At 48.0% G+C, this 21,908-nt stretch overlaps 3 protein-coding genes across 8 annotated transcripts; 1 reads left to right on the top strand and 2 right to left on the bottom strand.

The window, feature by feature from the left end:
* The first annotated feature begins 116 nt into the window (after positions 1-116).
* On the top strand, positions 117-5,176 carry DIABLO (diablo IAP-binding mitochondrial protein). 4 transcript variants are annotated; one of them, XM_064169080.1, is made up of 6 exons: positions 117-352; positions 1,240-1,357; positions 1,688-1,819; positions 2,482-2,592; positions 2,735-2,831; positions 3,758-5,176. In XM_064169080.1, the coding sequence occupies exons 1-6, from the start codon at positions 117-119 to the stop codon at positions 3,970-3,972; spliced, it is 909 nt and encodes a 302-aa protein (XP_064025150.1). In that variant the 3' UTR covers positions 3,973-5,176. The 4 variants fall into 4 exon arrangements, with proteins under 4 accessions (XP_064025150.1, XP_064025151.1, XP_064025152.1 ...); XM_064169081.1 differs by having other exon boundaries at positions 300-352; positions 1,240-1,371; XM_064169082.1 differs by lacking the exon at positions 117-352 and adding an exon at positions 411-498 and having other exon boundaries at positions 1,240-1,371.
* Positions 5,177-6,947: 1,771 nt separating this feature from the next.
* Positions 6,948-9,134, bottom strand: B3GNT4 (UDP-GlcNAc:betaGal beta-1,3-N-acetylglucosaminyltransferase 4). 2 transcript variants are annotated; one of them, XM_064169078.1, is made up of 2 exons: positions 7,778-9,134; positions 6,948-7,603 (listed from the first exon to the last, which is right to left on the bottom strand). In XM_064169078.1, exons 1-2 carry the CDS (start codon positions 8,839-8,841, stop codon positions 7,525-7,527), a joined length of 1,143 nt encoding a protein of 380 aa, XP_064025148.1. In that variant the 5' UTR covers positions 8,842-9,134; the 3' UTR covers positions 6,948-7,524. The 2 variants fall into 2 exon arrangements, with proteins under 2 accessions (XP_064025148.1, XP_064025149.1); XM_064169079.1 differs by having other exon boundaries at positions 7,515-9,133.
* A 342-nt stretch (positions 9,135-9,476) lies between these two features.
* Positions 9,477-20,569, bottom strand: LRRC43 (leucine rich repeat containing 43). Of its 2 annotated transcripts, none has more exons than XM_064169077.1 (12): positions 20,553-20,569; positions 16,475-16,729; positions 16,082-16,192; positions 15,812-15,951; positions 15,101-15,339; positions 14,194-14,372; positions 13,703-13,826; positions 13,396-13,556; positions 13,184-13,240; positions 12,674-12,886; positions 12,074-12,161; positions 9,477-9,884 (listed from the first exon to the last, which is right to left on the bottom strand). In XM_064169077.1, exons 1-12 carry the CDS (start codon positions 20,553-20,555, stop codon positions 9,745-9,747), a joined length of 1,710 nt encoding a protein of 569 aa, XP_064025147.1. In that variant the 5' UTR covers positions 20,556-20,569; the 3' UTR covers positions 9,477-9,744. The 2 variants fall into 2 exon arrangements, with proteins under 2 accessions (XP_064025147.1, XP_064025146.1); XM_064169076.1 differs by lacking the exon at positions 20,553-20,569 and adding an exon at positions 16,812-16,907 and having other exon boundaries at positions 13,396-13,535.
* Between the last annotated feature and the right edge of the window lie 1,339 nt (positions 20,570-21,908).

The following is a 21,908-nucleotide window of genomic DNA, read 5'->3' as shown; positions in this document are numbered from 1 at the left end:
GCTGTGCTCAAGCACAAGCACGGTTTTAAAGCCATGCAGATGCGGTGCCGAGGGGTATGGTTAAGCGGTTAATAGTTGGGCTCTCTGGGATGCCCTTTAGGCGTTTTCTAAGCGAGATGAGCCCCGGGCTGGCCCTAAGCGCCACTGCCTGCAGGGCGGAGCTGCTGCCCCACACGCACAGGCTCCAGGCGCTGCTCCTCGCCTCAGCCCCCGCGCGCCGCCACCGCCCTCAGCCAACGGCCACGCGCGCGCCCTACGCCCCACCCACGCCGCACGCGCTGACGTCACTTCCCGCGTGGCGCAAGATGGCTGCGGGCAGCCGGTGGCTTCGGAGCTGCTGTTCCCTCTTCAGGTAGTGCGGCAGCCCTGCCGCTCCGGGTCCCGGCGTCGGGGTGGGGGCTTTTCCGTGGAGCCACACCGCCCGCTGCAACTCTCAGGTGGCTGTTAACCGGGCTCGGCGCCGCCGGTTCTCTGCCGCTGACTGCCCTCTGTGACTCGGTACCCGCTTCGTTTGCCAGGTGTAATAAAGCAGGCGGCGGCCTGGGCCATGGCAACGGCCGTAACGCGGCTCAGCTATCTCCAGCTGCCACACACGGCTGGGATGGCACAAGCAGGAGGAGCTGTGGTGCTCGTATAGTGCTTACCACTGCCATCACAGTATCACCAAGGTTGGAAGAGACCTCATAGATCATCAAGTCCAACCCTTTACCACAGAGCTCAAGGCTAGACCACGGCACCAAGTGCCACGAAAGTGCCATAGTGTAGTTTAAGAGCATAAAAGAAGGAAAAGGGGAGGTTATTTTTATATGAAAGTGCTGCTGTTTTTCTGCTTGACCTCATGGACTCTCACAACACTGAATGTAAATGAAACTGGCTACAGGAGGCTCTAAGCATTCCTGGATAGTACCAAATTATTACCAGTCATATTGCTCACATGCATGTGCCATTTACCACTTTTAAGTATGCTTTTAAATGAGTATTGAATATTAGCAGTGTGTTGGTACCGGATAAGACTAATTTTCTCTCTCAAAAGATTCATAATGCACTACTGTACTTGTTGCCTTTTGTTGCACTTAATATAACAGAATTTGAAACGTGCTTACACTTCTGTAATGCAGCTGTGAAACAGTGATAAAGCCCAGGTCACCTAGAACAGTTTCTGGGTGTTCTTTTCAATGCTTATTTCCCACCATGCAGTGGTTATTTCTTACCTTCAGTTTTTGTCTTTTGCATTTCCAGACGAAGCTTCCCTGTTGTGGCCAATTTTAGGAGACGTTGCCTCTCAGGTGTGAATGGACGATGGCACCAAATGGGCGTGGGGCTGGGAGTGGCCCTGTGCGCAGTCCCAGTTGTGGAGGTAACATGTCAGGGGTAGGATTCATGTAGCACTTGCTTGTTAGTAACAGTTTAATATTCAAAAACACCTGCTTAGCATTTTGCAAATTAGTACTTACCCTCACAATTGTTTCCTTGGGGACTGCAGGTGTTCAAGGTATGTAGTTGTTAAGGAAGAGAAATGAGGAAGACAACGTCTGCCTTCATTAACACCTTGCAAAAATATCTGCTTTGTGGTACTGTGAGAATTTCGCTGCTGAACTAACAAGTGTGCTTTCACTTAACATTATTTGTTACTAAGGGCATCCACTGGAAAGTCAGTTAAAAGTGATGCATGTATCTTATTTTTCAGAAGCAGAACTCAGCTTCTCTCAGTAATGATGCCCTGATTAAAAGAGCAGTTTCCCTGGTAACAGACAGTACTTCTACACTCCTCTCTCAAACAACATATGCATTGATTGAAGCATTGACAGAATATACAAAGGTAAAATGAGAGATTACATACTTTGTTGGCAAGTCAATACTGGAAATAATATATATTATTTATGTTTGGACTTTGGCTTTTTTAGTGAACTTTAATAGAGAAGATGTGGGGATTTAAAGATGTCAGGTTGTGAGGAGACAGTGGGGCTCACTGTTCTACAACACTAAATGCAGAAGTTATTTTTAGCCTGGTTAGATTGTTGGTTTGACCTTGAACTTAAGCTGCAGTGACCCAGGTCTCAGTGCTGAGGCTAAAGAAACTTTTAACAGTTGTTGGATGCCTGCACACTGAATAAGCAGGACACACCACCCTGTATTCTTAGGTGGTTTATTTACCTTCTGTGCCCATTTCCAAGGCCATGAACAGAGGAATGGAGGGAGCCATATTGTAGTCTGAAACAGGAGAGAGTTTTCTAAATAGGTGCAAATTTGAGTGAAGTGTTTGCATTCCAGTTTACTTCCTTACAAGTCCATAATAAGATGCTTTCCACAGCACTACTGCAGGCAACAGCAAATGCTGTCAGTGCCTCCAAAATCACTGTGAGCTTGAGAGCAAAGCACCTGTGGAGCCACTCAGCAGTTCTCTTAATTATCACCAGTGAACAGTGAGACATCAGAGGTGTACAGATGGTCACCTAATAGTGTGAAATTGCTTCTTTACAGGCAGTTTATACACTGGTGTCTCTCTACAAGCAATACACAAACCTTCTTGGGAAGATGAATTCAGATGAGGTGGATGCGGTCTGGCAGGTGGTCATAGGAGCCAGAGTTGATGTAAGCAATTGTTCCTTTACCAGCAAGCTGCCTCTTCAGACTGTTTCAAAAGTTCTTTTGCTTGCTTGCCTTTTCACAAAGACACTGCTTGGAAGAGCATTTAGATACTCTTACATTAAATAATACTTTGTTTTACTCCTAGATGACAGCAAAGCAGCAGGAGTACCTAAGGCTGGAGTCCAGATGGATGACAGCAGTACGTCTTTCAGAGATGGCAGCAGAAGCAGCATATCAATCAGGTAGGCACAAGCAGAAATACTGACAGTTTCTTTCCCCTAGCATTTAATGCTGAAATGCAGCATACAGAATATACATCCAAACCAATCTACATCTAATGCCTGGTTTCTGTACAACTCAAGTTCTTTTACTGACTACAGGTTTAAAACAGAAGTGCTGTGAGAACTAAGCCTAGAGACTTCATACCTGGCTTAGATCAAGACTAACTGTGCCAGGAGGTGTCTGAGGGAAGTGTTTAGTCATTTTTAATTGGACTGTTCAAACATGTTTTGGGGAGCTGCAGAAATAAAGCTGCTTAGGGGGTCCAGCAGGTCTTTCTGGATTTACTTTCGTTAGAATCAGAATGTTTGCCTTTCACTCAGCAAAGGTATTAATTTTGGTATTTTTCTCCCTGTATACACACGTTGACAAAACATGTCAAGCTCATAGATTTATGGGCTGAATTGTGGTAAATTGGCAAAAGTTTTTGGAGTGGAGAAAGGGAGGAAAGAAATTGATACAGGGACATGCTGACTCTACAAGTGCCTGAAAAAAGACACAAGCAGGAGGGAAGGAGAAGATATTTGGAGTTCAGTACTCCTGCAGGCACTCCTGCTGCTGATAGATGCCAAGACAAGGACTCGAAATTCCTGGCACATGATGATTGGGCTGGGCTTAGTTCTTAAACGCTATCACGAGCCTGATTGCTCTCATCAAACACTGTCTGTAACTCTAGGGTGCAAAGAATTCAAGGCGGGGGGAGGGGGAAAATCTCTCAAGTAGTTACATTGTTTAAAGTAAATGAACACTGAATGATGCACTTACTACTAATACAGCCCAAGAGCCATCAAAATGCTTAAAGCAGATAAGTATTATAGACAGGCAGGTCCTTAACTGAAGGTTTGCTGAGTGCTCCTCTAACCCAGTGCATTTAAATTGTTCTGTCCAGGAGCAGACCAAGCTTCGGTGACAGCCCGCAGCCACATTCAGCTACTCAAGTCCCAGGTGCAAGAAGTTCGACAGCTATCCCAGAAAGCAGAGACCAAGTTAGCTGAAGCTCAAACAGAAGAGCTCCTCAAAACTCAAGGAGAGGAATCTTCATTGCCACAGGATATTTTAGGGAGCACAGAGGCAGGTGATGACCCTTATCTTCGGGAAGACTGAAAAGAAGTGTCACCAAAAATAGGAGAGTCACAAATTGAGAGATGCCATAGTTTCAGTGTGAGGATAGTGTGGGAAACTGCTGAAATAAGTCTATGATTCCATTTTCCCCAAAAAGGATTGCTTTACAAGTCAATGCCAACTATCTAAAAGGCCTTGATCTTGTTTGTAACTTATCATGTTCGTAATACCTATGGATTCAATTATTTAAATGTTGAACTATGCAAATGTGAAAGCTGCTGTCAAGGACAGCTTGTTGTTAATTGTTCCCCTGCTGGGAGAGTCCTTCCCCTCATTTGATATGTTTGTGAGAGCTCCCTGATTTAAGAGACTGACTAGGTATTGGCCAAAGAAGTGTAGTTAAAACTTATTCTTTTTAATGTGTGAAGTAAATGATATCTGTTAGGAGATAGTTTTATTAAACTCTTGTGGGCATGCCTGTTTGGATAAGGGATTAAGTGCTGTCTTATATTGAACTCTGAAGTTTACAACAGAGTTGATTATTGAGAGCTGCATCACACAACACTTAATTACAATCAATCAGGGGAACATTTGCTGTAGTGCTGAAAACTTTCCATTGAGTTACCGGGGCTGTTAGTGAAGTTTTGCAATTCAGGAGTGCAACCTCTTAAGAGTCACCAACACATCTGCTTTTCCCAGGAAACAAAGGCAGTTTTGATTTTCAAGACACTGTGGTTATAAACAAATTTGTTGTAGTAGCTGCTGTGTGTAAAGAATTACATGGGCAAAAAAAGCAAGTTTAAAATATCTGAATGCTTTTCAGCACAGGTTTCAGGAAAATCATCTCAGTTCCCTTTTTCTGCAAGCTTAATGTTTCACTGCAGACTTCTAAACCACCACTTGTCCTTCACTGTGTTTTTCTAACTTACTGCAAATTTCATGTTAGTAACTATATAGACAATGCAAACCTAAGCTGAGATTGCTTTGTAGAACAGCATCCATTAGAACTTTTCCACTGCTAATTTGAATCAGACAATCCCCATTTTTATCAGGTTTTGAAAGAAAACACACTAATTACTGTTTTCTCACCACAAAGTAGCATCTCATGCACTTCCTGTGTGTCAGTTTTGGTCTTAAGCACAAGTGTGTGTCAAGCCCTTCTGTCTCATTTTGCTGCCTTTTGACCAGATGCAATCTCAGCTGCACAATACTGTATGTTTATAGATTAAACAGTAAAGGAACTGTACAGACCACCTTTCCTTGCTCCTACTCTTCACTGGGTGCTGCTGTATCCAAGGAGGATGACACACTGTGGAATTCAAGATCACAGGAAGGTGCCAGTGTCTGCAGTGCCAGTAGTCAGGAGATCCCAAACACAGCTGGAGCGCTAGGGAAAAAGCCACCGTGAGAGGATCATTTGCAGCAGTGGAACAACCACACCCTTAAGAGCCAAGTTCATGTCAGCCTCTAACCACAACTGCTCTAATTTGTTACATGCTGCTGCACTGTAAGGTTCTGCCAAGCCACTGACCCAAATGCCTGTACAGGTTGTGTTCTTTTCAGGATGCCACAGTAACTCTGCTCAGCTGTTTGTGTGGCTTAAGACAGATGACGACTGTTACAGGAGGCTGCAAAGCAACTTATTCTTCCCCTTTCAGAGCCCACTACCAGCCATCTCATTGCCCTACTTCTTGTTTCACTATACACCTTGCTCACTGTGTTCACACACATCTAGCCCTCAGACATGACAGGAGCCAACTAGTCAGTTCAATCAAGTCCAAATGGGAACAAGGCACATGTGTAGCTCCATACAGCCTCCAAAATGAGGTGGAAAGTGAGAGTTGCCTTTGGGAGTTTGCCCATACCTAAAGCCCACAGCAGACATGACATCATTCTCTACATCATAATACCTTACTGAGTTTTGAATCATCTAGTGGGTCAGAAAAACACTGTCAGAGCAGTTCATATGGTACTATGGAACCAGAGTCCTTGGTCTGGAACAAGCAGCAATACCCCAAGCATAGTGCCCAGAACCTAGTTTCTGCTGCTGGTACTTTGCCACATTTACAATGCCAACACACCTGAAACTACATGGAGACGTTTCTCAGGTACTGCTGACAGAGTTCTTTGTGTCCTGGCTGGGCTGCAGTACAGAAGACAGTACAGCTTGTACAAGACTATGCTGAGGCTGGACACACTCAGGCTCACCCAAGAGCAGTTTTTTCAAACACCTACTCGTATCTAGCACGGAAATAACTTGTGAGAGTGGAAACTCCCACCACAAGAATCTGGATCACACCACAGGACTCAGATAAAATTACACCTGGTGCTTTAGAAAGCCAAAGCAGCATGGAACATGATCTAACAACGACCAGCAGGACTGACAAGAGTCCCTCAGCCTGATAACAGATAGCATTGCCCACCCCACTGGAAGGCAGGGCAGCCAGACTGCCCTGAGCTGTCACACCTCTGGTCATACGATGTTCTTGGCCTTTCTGGGGTACAAGCAACGACTTCCTGAAGAAAGCACTTCTGGGCACCTGTAAAAGCTCCAGCCCACATCTGATGGGCAGTGAACACTCAGCAGTCACTAGAGCCAGCAGTGACAATAACACAACACAAATCACTCTGATTTCTCTAATCACACACATCCAATCTACCACTGCAAGGCTGCTTCCTGCACAGGCAAGGCATAGCAGCTTCTGCTCTAGCAGCAAGGCACCCTAAAGTTCATAAGCTTCATAAAAGTATCACCAAATCTTAGTTTTATATTTGATCTTTAATGAGTCGCTCCAGCACAATCATGAGTTAATTGCTTCTGTATCAATATATTTTGCCTGGACAGAGCAGAGAAGAGCAGCTGCTCATAGCAGAGGAAGTGGTGAGTTTCCACTGCCACAATACCTTTTCTTCTTTAGTATCAAGGACTCCTTAATGCAAATGCCCAGCATCAGATCTCAGCCTTCTCTTTTTAGTGCTCTTAGCTTTCAGGAGACTCAAGACCACTCCCAGGAAAACACTTTTCAAAATTGTATTTTATTTATACCCAACATTACAACAATGGCAAAAACACCTCAAACACCTCCCACACAACATGAAAAGGTTACAGCCACTGCAAACTACCTCCATGATTATTCAAGACATAGTGCTCCTCTCAAACCCCACCAGAAAGTGTTTGTGCAAAAGTTTCCAGTGCAAAACTGTAATAAACTGTAAAATCCAGAGGGCATAAGTCAGAGCCCAGTCCCTTAGATCATTAAGGCAACACATTCTTGAGGCCTTTTTCCCCACTCCACTCCCTTTCTCCTGTTGTCTGGTAGGACCTGTGGGATTGCTGGCCTGAGACATTGGAGCTGTGCTGCAGTAGATCCAGCAGCACATACTGGCCTTTCTTCCATTCCTTCAAGTGATTTCGAGACACTGAACAGCTGTCATCAACTTGCATACACAAAACTGAATTTGGCCAGCAGACACCAGCCTCTGTGTTGCACAGCCTCCATAGTAGGTGGTGCCTCACGTCCCTGTGGTAGTTGTGACTTCCTCTGGCTCCCAGCCTGGCTGGGACAAACTGATTTGAGTCCCCTCTGCCATGTCTCACAGAGCTTCCAGCCCCATCCTCACCTTCACCTGGCAACAATTCAACTGCTTCAGTAACCCATCGACAGAAAAAGACCTGCTGCAAAACAAACCCCTACAGCTCAAGTATAGTCTGTTAGTAGAGGATACATTCTTACCACAACCTTATTTTTAAACTCCCTGCATCTGTCACCAGTCACAATCCTGCTGTGCTCGTCAGTAGGTTCTTTTCCAGCCCCCTCTGTAGTTGTGTGTTACTGACACCGCGCACCTGAGGCTGTCGTCCTTGACTAGCGTCCACATGATCCACATTTCAGTTGGGTTCAGTTTATGCACCACCATCAGCTCTTTGTACAAGCACGGATCAAAAGGATTGAAAGGTCTCTGGATCCCAAAAGTCTTAAAGCCAGCATGGTTCTTTGGAGTCACTGCCATCTTTGCCAAACACATTCCCACAAAGACATCATCTATTGGGAAGAGCTCCATGCCCTCTGCAGTGCCCTGGAGACGACGCACTGTCTCTCTAGACATCACATAGCCCCCTCCACCCGCATAGAGAGGATAGAAGGAGGCTCTGTACATGGACTCTGGAATAAAGTATTTGACCTTGGTGTTCCTGATGGGTCGGGCATTGGTGATCACATCCCCAACAAAGAGATCCTGGTCAGGGTCCAGTTCTCGGAGGAACTCAATGATGTTGTAAGTGTTGACAAAAACATCGTCATCGCCCTTCAGCACAAACCTGGTGTGCAGGCAGTCCACCGTGAACCACCGCAGGAAATGCAGCTCCTTGAGGGTCAAATTGAAGAAGTTGTCAACAAAATCCCACTGCAAGATGTCATCAAACTCCTGGCTCTCGTAAGTCAGCAGCTGGTGCAGGGGCTGCGCCTGGATTTTGGTCTCTGAGCGTCCGAGAAGGAAGACCAACCTGATGCGCCTGCCTCTAATGGAGACCTCCTTCCCCCACGTGTTCCTGATCGCCACTCGCCGATCTATGTTGATGGGAGAAGACTTGATGGCCAGCAGGAGGAACGTCTCTTTACTGCACCTGGAAGGCTTCAGCAGGACTGAGAAGTTCCGGCAATGCTTGTAGGTTAAGAACACACGGTGAATCTCCGGAAGGGCAAGAGAAGAGTTAGCTAGGGTCAAGTCTGGCAAACACTTGATGGGTTCAGCAGTCTTCAGCGCCAAAGACTTCGGTTTGTGGTTCACATCATCCACTTTCTGGTCTGATGAGGACGCTGTCAGTTTTGCCTCTTTCCTCATGTAGAATACGCAGGCCAGCAGCGTGATGGAAACGGCAGAAAGCGCCAGGTTTTTCCCTCGGGGATGCATGGCAGCCTCCGGCACTCGGCGCGGAGGGGTCCTGCGCGGTCAGAGCACAGCCCGGTTAGGAAGGAGCCCGCAGACACCAACCTTGCATTCTGCTCGCAGCACTCCCACGCCCGCAAGCACGGAGCACACGGCCCAGCGCGGACGGCTGCTGGGACGGCTTTCGAAGCTTCCCCTCCCGGTTTCTTCTTGGCTCTCATCAAGACCAGGTGCTGCCGGCGGGGACGGGAATGCTGTGTCCGCCGCTCGCCCCGCGGGAGGGCTCAGGAGCCCGCGGGGAGCCGCACCGCAGCTTCCCCAGACCCGAGGAAAGCCTGCCCGGATAAAGGCTCCGAGCCTGGCGCTCTACGGTGCCACCCGGTACAACGCCCCGCTGAGCTCTGCAGAGCTACTGAGACTCACCTGGAGCTGCCGCCGGCGCCGAGCTTGCCTCTGTCCCGCCCATGGGAGGAGCGGCTCGCCCGCGGGAGGAGCGGCTGGCCCGGCGTACCCGGGGGGCAGAGTGCCCTGCACACCAGGCAGAGTGCCCTGCACACCTGACCCTGTGCACCTCGTACTGCACCCACGGCACCGCATCCCCAAACTTCACCCTGCACCTGCAGCACTGCGACCCCCAACCGGCACCCTGCACACCCAACATGAGGCACCCCAACCTGCACCCTGCACATTGCACACCCCACGTGCAGACGACACATTACACATTCTACATGCACACCACATCCTCAGTCCTACCCTGCAAACCACACACCAACCCCTGTGCACTGCAGCTCCTGAAGAAGCCCAGCAGCAGCCCCAGACAACCAGGAGCACAAGGGCATCTCACAGCTCCAGCAGTTCATCAAAACTAGGACCCAGGCAGCTTCCCCGTGGGGTTTATTTTCCACTCACACTTCCACTACAGATACATTACTGGGGCTCCCCCAAGCTCTGGGAACCGACTGTCATGGGCCACCGAAGAAGCTGCATCTGGAACTGAACTGTCAGTGGCACTGGCTGGAGATTGTGACCCTCCTCCAGTTCAGCAGAGTCTTTGGTTTTTCTTTTTCCTGTGGAAAGAAGCAAATCTGTCACTGTCTTGCCAGAATGAATCACTCTAAGAGCAGCAGTGGGCAGGGGGAATGCCCATTGCATTAGCACTGACTTCTCAGGCTAAAGGGAAAGTCTGTTTGAATATGATTTCAAGCAAGAAGCCCATAAAACATCCTTGAGCAGGCAACTATCTGAGTGCAACTTTGCTTCTTGGTGTTAAACTCTATAATTCCAAGGAAAAAAGAAAGATGCAGAAATAAATAATTTCAAGGATCATGTAAAATCAAATGATCTACGTGACACTACTTCTGAAGACATCCTTCAATGTCTGGGCAAATTGCTGGCTCGAGACAAAGCTTGCTGCCCTTGCTCTCTGAGCATCTGGAAAGGATCCCAGCTCCTCTGAGAGGACTTATTATTTGTGTGCATTTCCTGACTGAGAGATGCAAATCAGCCTCAGCCCTGGCTGTGAGAGTTCAAGTCCCTACAAAGCCTCACTGGACCATAGCAGCAGTGAGGGTCAGGAACCATCTCTGTGCCTTGAAGTGTGGCCACCGCTGCAGCTCCAAAGTGGTACTTAATACTCAAGTGATGAACAAGGGCCAAACAACTCTAGAGCAGTTCGGTGACTTATGGAGCAATCAGAGCTTGTAGACACTGCTCAGCAGCCCCCACCTGCCCCCCTGCAATTGAGATGTTCTTGTCAGTCATAACTCATGCACATAGGACACTGCTGACATGGGGTGTAGCAAGCTGTGGGGGCCAACTGTTTTTAGGCACCATCTTTTTGAAGTAAGCTCTCAGCAGCCAGCCTATTGCAGCCACTGTGCAGCCCAGCCAACCTCCACTCACAGGGATATAAGAGGACACCAAATTAAGTATCATTCTGGGCTTCCTGCAGCAGCAGCAGCTTTCTGTGCACACAACGCTGTCTGCAGCCACACAGCTCCCCACAAGATGGGTTCCTTCTGGCTCAGGCTGAAGGAAGACTTCCTGCATGTATAATGACCACAAGCACTGGGGTGAAAAGGAAGTAAAAAAAAACCACCACTGCTAAAGTTAAGTTGTTTGACAGCAGCTCTCCATTTCAGCAGTGGTCTGAGAACGTACCACAGATGCCTATCTGCCTGGGGGGAGCAGTACTTCAAGCTGATTTTTCTCTTTTCAGGTAGCTGGGAAGGCTACCAGGCCTCCTCAAGCACAGGCAGCCTAGGGCTGCAGGGCTCTGCGATCCTCCTCAAAGACAGGAACCTCACCATGGTGACGTGGCAGAGAAAATCATCCTGAAGTTTTTGGGGAGGAGATTAATTGCCCTCTTAAATTAGCAGATAAATCTGATGTCACACTGGGGATGCAGAGCTCCTTTGGTAGCTCCAAGTGATGCTGCGGAGGCCTAGCCCATTCCATATTCTCCTTGACCTATGAGCAGCTTCATAGCAGCTCTACTACTCCCTTCCCTCCCCCACATCTTCCTGCTCTTCTCCTCCAATGTGCTGGCACTGCTATTTCTGTAGTCAAAACCAGTTGCTGGACAAAGGACCTGCAAGAAGCAGGATGAGGTTTCTCTCCAGTGACTTAGGCAATACTGCTGGCTGAGCAGCTGACAAGCTCTGCACTGGGGACTCAGAGACATCCACTAGCAGCTGGGGTGGTCTCTTCATGGGTGACAGCAGACCAGGGTCTGTTCTCAGACCTGCCATGGGCTGGCCTGTGACACTTGTGGCTCTTTGTGCACCTCATCTCTAAACCAGAAAGAACAGTAATTCCCTCTCCACAGTACCTTGAGATGTGAGCTGGAAATGGATGAGGACCTTATTATGCAGCCCAGACAGCACTCCCTGCAGCCAGCCATGCCACCAGCTACAACTGGCAGCCAACACAGTGGGCAGCACATCTTACACCCAAAAAACTGCTTTGCCCTTCTCCCCTGGAACACAGAGCTGGTAGGTCTGAGTTGCTCCCAGGAGGGCCAGCAGCCCACTGTCAGTGCTTGTTCAGACACCAATCCAACAAGATGTCAGGCACATGTCAAGCCCTCCAGGCCCTCAGTCAATGGGTGCATTCAGTGCTCTGTGCTCAGGATGTGAGTAAGAGCCCTGCTGGGATGGGCAGAGCTGAGGACCTGTGGCTGCCTCCAGGCCAGGCACTGCTGCTGTTTGCTCTCATACACATCACCCTCTGCCCAGCCAGCTCCAGTCTCCCTCACCTTCAGCAGACGCCGTGGTTTTCCGGCTGCCATGACCTTCTCTCTCTGCTTTTGGTTTTTTGCTCTTGCTTTTGCTTTTTTTGCCATCCTGCAGAGAGAGATGTTTCCATAGTTAGATTGTGCTGAAATTCACTGCCCACAGCCAGCCCTGCAGCAGCCGTTGCTGAGTTCTGTCGCTGGGATTTAAGGGTCAGAGGGAAGTGGGGAGGGGAAGCAGGAGTGGAGCAGAAAGGCTGCTTGGAGAAGAGAATCCAGTAAATAGAAAGTGTCTGTACAGCTGGTATGTGCCATGCATCAGAGGAAGCACGGGTGGTTGCTTTCATACTCTCAAATGGAAAAACAACTCATTTATTTCCCTAGGCCCATAAAGACCAGCAGCTACTATCAGCTTATTGCTAATATCAACATGAAATAAGACCAGCAGCAATGGATGGTGCTTAGGCAGCGCCCTGTTTTATGAAGAGGGGAACTGAGGGATGGATGGGAGAGATGGAAAGGGCAGAGCAAGATGCAGGGTGAGATAAGATGAAGCCCAGCCTGCAGTGCTGCCTGTCTCAGGCAGCCTTGCCTCACAACCCTGGCCCAGGACATGCTCTTTACCTTCTCCTCCAGACTTGGTGGTTGCACTGGCTGCTCAGTGATCAGGATCCCAAAGTCACACACAGTTGCCACCGAGTCCTCAGTGGCCAGCAGGGCCTCCAGGATCACCCTCCCAGTGCCCAGGGTCCTCTGAATGGGAGGGTCACTGCGGAGTTCACATGGCTTCTCCTTCTTCTTCTTCTTCTTTTTCTGCTTGTCCCTGGGTACAGGACCCTGCAGGGCACCAGCACAGGGACAGGCCTCAGCAGAGGGTTGGGGTTCTTTTATCAGACAGCAAGTAACCCTGACCCAGCCCTTTACCCACCACTGCAGTCAGCCTAATGTGTGTGTAAAACCACTGCTTCCTCCCTCCCATAGCAAGGGGAACTTTGGCAGGAAGTCTGGAGGGAGATTCTCTGACAGAGCTAACTAATCCAGGAGAAGAGCCCTTCTTCCCCTGTCATTACTTATGGACATAGCTCCCTCCCAGCACTCTACTTTGCCACTGTCCTTCTGCAGCCCCCATCCTACCTTCCCCTTTATGACTGCATTTTCTTCTGGATCAGCACTGACAGGCCACGAGAGCACCTGCATGGAAAGAGGAGCTGGTGTTGCAGGGGCTGGGATGCCTGAGGACCCTGGGGTCATGGTCATGCCAGGCTGCTCCCCACAGTGAACACAGTACCACTGCTGAGCCTCCCAGCAGCTCTTTCCTCTTCTGTCCATCTCTGCCATACTCTCACCTTCTCCTCCACAACTGAGACAATCGTTCCAGCCTCCAGGTAGGACTTCAGTCCCATCAAGTCTTTGATAGTGTGCTCCTTCCTGTAGCTGCAGTCGATGATGACTGCCCAAGGCTTTCCGGGGGTGACAAACACCTTTGCTGTACAGGAACACAACACAGCTGTGAGGAGAGACAGAAAGACCCCTCGTGACAACTCATTATCCATCAGTCTCAGTAAGGGCTGGTGCTGTGACGGATGTTCTGAAGCCACCACATGTCAGGAAGATCCCTGAGCAGTGGGGCAGGGATTTATAATTACTCATTACCAGAGGGGACCTTGGACTCCTCCTTGGTTGTGTGCATCTGCTGGCTCATTGTTTCTCTGATGTCCTGAGCAGAGCTGTCCATATCCAGGGTAACCACCACAGGATGCTGACAGATTTTTGTTTCCTGGAATAGAGAGGGATCTCTTGGCAGGGCATGTCTGGTTGTTTTTGTGTCAGAATCAGGAGGCAGAGCTGCCTTTGAAATCCCATTCCCTAGTTCATCCTCGTTATGGGAATAAGGGACACCAGTGTCAAGGAAAGGGGCCTGTGCAGTCAGTAGGAGAGGAGCTGCACTCCCACATGTAGATCAGCACTGGATTCTCCAAGAGGGACAGAGTATGTGGCCAGCAGTGACTTGTCCTGCCAGATGTGGCTATGTGTGAATTCTGTCCCCAGTACTGCTGCTGCCCACACCAGGTCTTATGTTAGAGCCTGGAGGCAATTTCATCTTACAATGCCTGTGGGTTTCAAGATCTCAGTTAAGCACAAACCTCAGTGCTGCAGCTGTCCCCAGTCTCGTCTCCCTCCAAAAACTCATAGGTCACACAGTAGCTGTAGGTGATCACTGGAGCCTCAGAGTCAACCTCCAGCTGTTGATGAGTGCTCGGATTAGGAACTCCTTTGATTTCCCCAATGCTCACAACCAGCTGTGCTTCACTTCTGATCAGCTCTAAAAGGGAGACACCCTTGTTGTGAAGCTCCTTCCACAGAGAAAGTGGCACACAGCAAGCACAAGCCTCCAGGAAGCCATGTCCCACCTGGTATCTCTCCCTGCCACCCTGTGCTATCGCTGTGACAAGCCATTGCCACATGGGGTCACTCCAAAGCCATGCAAGCATCTGGCTTAATTGCTTTGCCTCCCTGGTTAACATTTTAGACTTCGAGGAGCACATCTAGAGCATAAACTCAGTCAGTAGGGTCTTTCCACCCTAGTGTCCCCAGTTTCCTGCTCTGGTCCCAGGCAGGGATGTGTCACGCTGCAGAGGTGGCACTGCTTCATGCTGACAGTGCAGCACTCATGTGAGCATCTTCCCCAGTGGATATGTTCCTCTTTCGGTAGCTTGAGAAGGAAATAAATGGTCTGAAACCAGACAGTGTTGAGGAAGCAGTGACAGAGGCAGACCATGACACCAAGGCAATGCCAGCAATGGAGTTTCTTGCAATCTTGGACTTGACTAAGGCAAAAACTACTTTGTTTGCAATTACACTGCTGCATGGTCCTCTCTGCTTGTACTAGTGGGGTAAAAAGACACAGATAAAGATGTCCATTTGAGGTAAGGTAAGAAGGAATTCAATACTGGATCCATAGTTTGCCCGGAGGGCTCCTAGCTCAACCACAATGAAACCACCTCCTGAATCACAGGGTCAGCATGGACAGAGTCAAAGGCAAAGGCTTACCTGGCTGCCTTGCCAAACCTTGGAATTGATGCCTCTCTTCAGGCCCTATGTGGATGTCATCAAGAATGGAGAGCTTGGGCAGGCTGTCCACGACAAAGCCTCTGTAAGTGGGAATGAGAGCCAGTGGGTTCCCTTGGAGCACCAGGATACGCAGCTTCTGCAGACTGGACAGCTGGGAGATCAGCTCCAGCAGATCCATGAAGCTGTTAAAGCTCAGGTCAAGGGAGACAAGATTTGGCCTAAGAAAAGAACCCAAAGAAGGTTACACAAACAGTACCCATCTGAGGGCAGAGTTACTGCCCTGGCTCAAAAAAGAAGAAACAAAATTCCTGTTTCTCTGGCACAAACTGGGTCAAACTGGGGAATCCAGTGGCACAACCTCATGAGGCTAATTCCCCAGCAGGGCCTTTGGGAAGGGTACGGAGAAAGGAACCTCTCCAGGGACATGGGAACTGCAGTGGGTAGGATGTCAAGGCAGTTTCTTGGTTGATTTCCTCGTTCTATACCTTGGTCACAGAACAAGACAGCTTCTGAGTGTGGGACAAAACAGCACAGACAGAATGTTCTGCATGAGTGCTGGACAAAGAGCAAAGAAAAAGCTCTGCTAAAGGGCTGTAATTTCTTAACAGAGGCTATTTTGATGGCTTGAGGTCATCTGTTCATATGTGCCCACTTGCCCTTCAGGAGCCCACATTCATCCTGTGGCATTACCAGAAGTCTACAGACAGGTACTTGTTCTGTGAGGGGCCACACAGCTTGTTGTATCCCAGCCCTAAGTGCTGAAGCTCTGGAGGAGGCTGAGTACACAGGTCCTGCAGATCAGCCACAGCATTGCAGCAGAGCTCCAAGACCTGCCCAGAACAGAGGGAATAACAAAAAACAAACACCCTTTGCAATGAGTTACTCCTTTGGAGCTGCTCAGCTCACAGGGCATTCCCAGATATGACCTCCTTCCCATCCTGCCAGGCACTACTCACTCACCTTCAGTGTCCGAGGCAGGTTGGCTGAGGTTATCCTGCTGATCTGGTTAGCACTGAGGATGAGCTCCTCCAGCTTCTGCAGCTGCAACAGGCCTTCATCGACCTCCTCCACCTGTAAAGAGATAGATTTGGCCAATGTGTCCCTGAGCAAATTTGTGGCCAAAGTGACATGGGTATGTAGTGTTGATGCATGTGACATACTTGTAACATGGATTAGTGGAAGGAGCTGGGTGGGAAGGGCAGTAGCTCTACAGCAACTGCCACAGTGACATCTGGGAATACCCTGGGATGTGGAAGGTGTCCTTTTCCTAGGATGTCTTTCTCTCCCAACAAGAGGACATGGTTTCCTGGCCTGGAGATGGGTAGCTTTATGAGCATCATCAGCTGCACTTACTCCCTTTCCAACGATGCGCAGGGTGCTGAGGACCTGGAAGATGTTGGAGCCACAAACGAGCTCAGGGGCCAGCACAGCCACTTCCCGCAGGTACTGGTCCTGGGAGCTGCAGTCTGGTGGCAGAGCCCAAGGGCTGTGTGGGTCTTGCAGCAGCTCCATCAGCATCTCAGGGTTCTCCTCATCCAGCATCACAGACTCCTCCTGCCCTGGCTGGCTTCTGCTGGGGCTTGTGCGTGCATCAAAACGGGACTTGTTCTGCACAGAGGGAGAGGCAGTGACAACCTAGCAGCCCACAGACACCCACCACATCCCATGCTGTGCCCCCCTGGCTCCATACCCAGCTGCCCAGGCCACAGGGGAAGTCCTGCAGACCCAGGCCCCGCAGGTGCTCCCAAAAAGCAGCCGAGACACTGGAGTATTTGGGTGCTTCCATCCAGCCTCAGCCAAGCAGTTAATGCCCCGGCTCGGTGAACAGGTCTCTGTTGCTAGGAGACGGCAGGGACGCGAATACCATAGGGACCGGGGATCAAGCTCTGCAAGCAGGGCTGCAGAGCAAGTTTGGGATGGCACCGAGTTCCCCAGGCTGGCAACAAATCTCTGGGTTTCTGGATCAGTTCCTGGGTTCTAGGGGCTGCTCACCACGATGGAAAGGGCAGATGGCTCACGCAGCATTTGTAGGGCACAGTGTCAGCCTCGTCCCTTGGCCAAGGACCTGTGGCATGGCATTTGCCATTTTACTTATCTACATCCTGAGCTCACTCAGGTTTCGGAGAAGCAGCAGTCATTCTCAGCAAAGCTGTGAAAGCACTGCTGCCACAGCAGCACAAGGCTACCAGAAAAACAAAGTTCTCAGCTAAAAATAGTGTCTCTTACACTTGGAAAAAGTAGATGAGGCCCAAGGAACAAAAGCTACAGCTCCGTCTTGGGTCAGATTTGGGTCTCTACACCCTGAGGTTTATTTCCTTCTTCCAGTGGTAGGTGTTGAAGCAATGGCTGCAAATTCCATTCTAGGGTGCCCACAGAGCAGCCTATCTCACTAAAACTTCACCACTTGAACTGTAAACACTCTGTGGCATTTGGTGGGTATGTGGTGGAAAACTGAACTTCCACTCAGGTTGGGTTCTACAGGACAGATGCTGTTCTGCTCCTTTATCAGCTCAGCAGCTTATCACAGCTGTGCAGACAGGAAAGGATGTGCAGAGCATATACATGCTAACAGATAGTGGTATACCATGAAGTGGAATAACCAGGCAAATGCTATCCTCAGCTTGGTAGAAAATGATGTCACAGCTTCTTCTTTGGAAGAGCTTTGTGGAAAAGCTGAGCCATAAGAATGCCATTTCTATCACAGATTATTTGGCCTCTTTGCCAGCAGTGCTGCACAAAGATGTTCCTTGCTCTTAGAGGAAACCAGCTGTCATTCCTTGTCTCTCCTCCCTGGTCATAGCTGTCTGGGGCAGCTGAAAAGACACTGGCAGTAGCCCATGCCCAATGGTTACCTGTATGTACAAGCTCAGGCACCTTCCAAACATTTTGGAACACAGCTGTGGGGCACTACCCAGCTACATGCCTCTTCTTTTTTGGTGCCTCCAACCAAGCACTCCTCCAAGGTCACCCCTTTACCTGAAAGAAGCCATCTGTACCTACCATTATCTTTGTAGGGATGTTGCAGAAGAACACCCTGCACAAAGAAATCTATCTCTTTTTATCCTTAAATAAAAGTTCAAATAAATCCAACATGTCTGCCAGAACTGTCCTTTCCTGGGTCTTCTCCAGCACTCTGCAGTACTGTTTGCTGCCCAACACCACAAGCCACGAGAACTTATTCTCTTTCTTTGCATCATTTAGCAACTGGGAATGGGATGTGAAGAAATATAGCCCTGTGGGATAGCTGCATCACTCTGTTTGGCTGTCCAGGGCTTCTTCATAGCAGGTGGCAGAACAATATTCAGTTTGACAATCTCCATTTTTGTGTCTTCAGGTAAGCAACTGGAGCCTGAAGTTACAGCCTGCTGGGACCTCAGTGCAACATGGAGTTACAGAATCATTTAGATTGGAGAAGGCCTTTAAGATCATCAGTCCAACTGTTAACTCAGTACTGTTATGTCACCACTAACCCACATCCCTCAGCACCACATGTTTTTTTAATGCCTCGAGGGATGGGGACTCCACCACTGCCCTGCAGAGCCTGCTCCAGTGCTTGTCAATGCTTTGGAGGAAGTAATTTGTTTCTAACATGGCCCAAGGGAAATGTCCATTCCCATTTCAAGCCTTGGGCATCAGTTCAGACCAGGGAACAAACCTTGTACCAGTCCCAAGTGCTTCAGAGGAATTCACACACTCATGAGGCCTTTTCTTTTCAAGCAGATTACTTCACGTGGAAGACAGAACTGATTGTTTTTGTTGTTCCTGGAAAGCTTTCTGGTGACTTGACACACATTCACCTTTGAAGCTATGACTACCTTTCAGGGGCATCTTTTATCACAGAGGAGGGAAGCCCAAGTGTCTGTATCACTTGGTGGTTTCACAAGGGTACGTACGCAGGGGTTTCCTCTGATCTTTCTGTCTAAATTATCAGTAGTTCTGCAGGTCCTCCTCTGAGCACAGCCTTATTATTGTGAATCTTAGGACTGATCTGGCCATTTTGGCATGCATGAGGTTTTCTGCATTTAATTATTAGAAGTGGAAGACAGGCTTAGCAGAGTTAGAGAGAAGGGTGACAGAGATGGCAAGGTGGGATCCAGGAAATCCTCTGCATGAAGGAGGGTCACACCTTAGGACAGGGTCTTACAGACACCCAGCAGAAGGACTTATGTGTTGATCTTTAGATCTGACCTGCCTTGCACACAAACCCTTTGTTCACTGCCAGCAATAGGACACTCTTACACAGACCCTGCAGGAGACTGCTGGGTTTTGGACACCAATGATGTGAGCTCTGTGCTTCAACCATGTTTTTGAAAGAAAACAAACACCAAAACTAACCAATAGAGTTTATGTTCTGAATCCTGCACTTTGGACAGCCCAAGGATTTCAACGGGATGGCTGAGCCAAGCATCCTGAACTCCTCGTTACACAGACGCTGCAGGACACCATCTGTGTCAGTCTGAAACCACTATGAGATCACAATCGGTGAAGGCGGTAAAGGCACATTGGAACCAACTTTTGATGTAATCTTTCAAAAACAGAAAAAACCCCAAACTATCACTTGGAAAAAAAACCCAAAGCATGCGGGAGCCGCTGACGTAAAGCTCTGTGCTACTTAAATGTAGCCTGGCTGCCCGCACCTAAAGCACTGCAGGCAACAAGTGGCTTCAGCACCAACGTCCAGCCAGCTTTTGACCAAGTCAGCTGCTCTTCAAGCCCGCCATGAAGCACCACGCAGGTGGGTGCAACTTAGCCTTCTTGCAGATTGCAAGGTTGCACTGGTTGATTAATCACTGTGTTCTTAATTTGCTGTTTTTTTTCCTTTCTCCTCATCATTTCAATGCAGAGATCAACAGGTTTGCACTCTTCCTCTTCTGCACACTGGTTCCTTTGGGCTCCTTGGCACCAACAACTATCTCAGAAGAAAGCAAAACTACTCCCCAACAGATGCAGAAGCATTTTGTTACCAGACCAAAGACGTTAGCATCAGTGATAGAAATGGAAGCCACTACCTTGTTTAAGAACTATGTAAGTATTTGATTTTGCTTCTGCTGTGTCTGCGGAGAAATCTCTTGGATTACCATAAAACACTACAAGACCACCAGAAAAGAAATATTTGCAGTAGAACAAAAAATAGTCTCTTCTCTGTATTCCATACAAGAAAGAAAGCCTTTTTTTTTGTTGTTGCATTGTGTTAGGGATCAATGTCTGGGACAGCTGGGGAAAGTTTGGGCAACTTTGTCTCAGTTAACTGCTGCTGTGATCTTCCAGGCTAAATGCATTATTCCTTCTTGGTCACGCTGGGCTTGAAGCAGGGATCTTTTCCCATGTGCCAGATGACTGGAAGCATGGAAAGAATTGCCTTGCTCTTTGATCTGGTCCTAGTACTAGAGCAGTTAGAAGCTCTAGTACTTCTACCAAAAATCCTACTCACCATCTCTCTTCCTTGGAGATGACAAAATATGCACTGAAACCAAGTGTCAGTGCTTCAGACAAATTTCAGTTCCTGCGAACGTGTTCCCAAGAGTCTGCTGATAGAAGTCAATGTAAACTTTTCCTCTGATTTCATTGAAATCAAGACCATCTCTGCTGAAATGGATGAAAATATGCTCAGGTCAAAGCAAATCTCTTGCATGAGTAAATTTTGCCCATAGGACAAATTTTAAAAGGACTTAAAAAAGCTGCTAAGAAATCCAAGCAGGGTATTAAAATAGAAAGTGCTGCACAATCATAGCCCCAGAATGTGCGGTACCCACTCGATGTGGGGAGCGTAGGTGTTAAGGTAGCTATTGAATTCATCAACCAAAAACCCCCAGCACACACAAACTGAAAGGTAGGGTATGCCTGTGCCTAGATATTCAAACACAAAGAGACCACCAGGAAACCAAAAGATGAACAATTTCTCTTGCCTCTTCCCCACACTACAGAACGCATGCAGCTCTGTAACCCCCAGAACTCTGAGATGGCTGACTGCTGACTCCCAGGTCAAAGACATGGTGAAGAAAATACCTGTGTGCCCAGCTTTTGATGCAGGTTGCTGTGCTTTCCATGTTTTTCACAACATTCTGGAAAACCTGAAAAGTGACATAGAATTAATCTGTGGTGAGAATTTAACCCTCTCTGTCAACACAAACATCAATCAGCTAAATTGGGCACTGAATGAACGAGCTGCTTTTTACACCTGCAAGGACACAGACTTTCTGCAGGTGGGTTATGGCCAGAGGATGAAAATGGCACAGAAGATGATGTACATCTGGCAGGTTTTAGAGAAATATGAACAATTCATGCAAAATACAACAAAAATCTACTCTTCAGCAGAAATACAATAGACAGTGAAGACCTAGCTAGGAACAACAGTGATAATGTCTTTGATGTTCTACCTATTCTAACTATATAATCTACCTTAATATTCAAAGAATGAATGCTCTAAATTATTGACAGTATTTATTATGAAACTATTTATACCGATTTATTTGCAACATCACAGAAAATGTATGTCAAGGTGACTTAATCAGCCATGAAATAAACAAACAAAGAGAAAAGCAGTTTCAGTATTTTTAATGTTACATTTTCAGCTTGCAATTCAATTTCAAAAGCTTATTGTCAGTAGACTGATACTGTACTCCTGCTAGTGAATTGTCCTGATGAATTTCTAGAAGACATCTATTTTTATAAATTTATTTAAGCAATGATAGCTTACATATATTTACTGAGATTTTTAACTTATCTGTTTTAATACTGCATGGGGTGAAGGTTATATTTGCTGCTCAGTAGGTGAGAGGTCTTCTTC

This window comes from Pogoniulus pusillus, chromosome 30, assembly GCF_015220805.1.
Source record: "Pogoniulus pusillus isolate bPogPus1 chromosome 30, bPogPus1.pri, whole genome shotgun sequence".
Classification (NCBI taxonomy): Eukaryota; Metazoa; Chordata; class Aves; order Piciformes; family Lybiidae; genus Pogoniulus; species Pogoniulus pusillus.
This window is presented reverse-complemented; position numbering and strand designations above follow the sequence as displayed.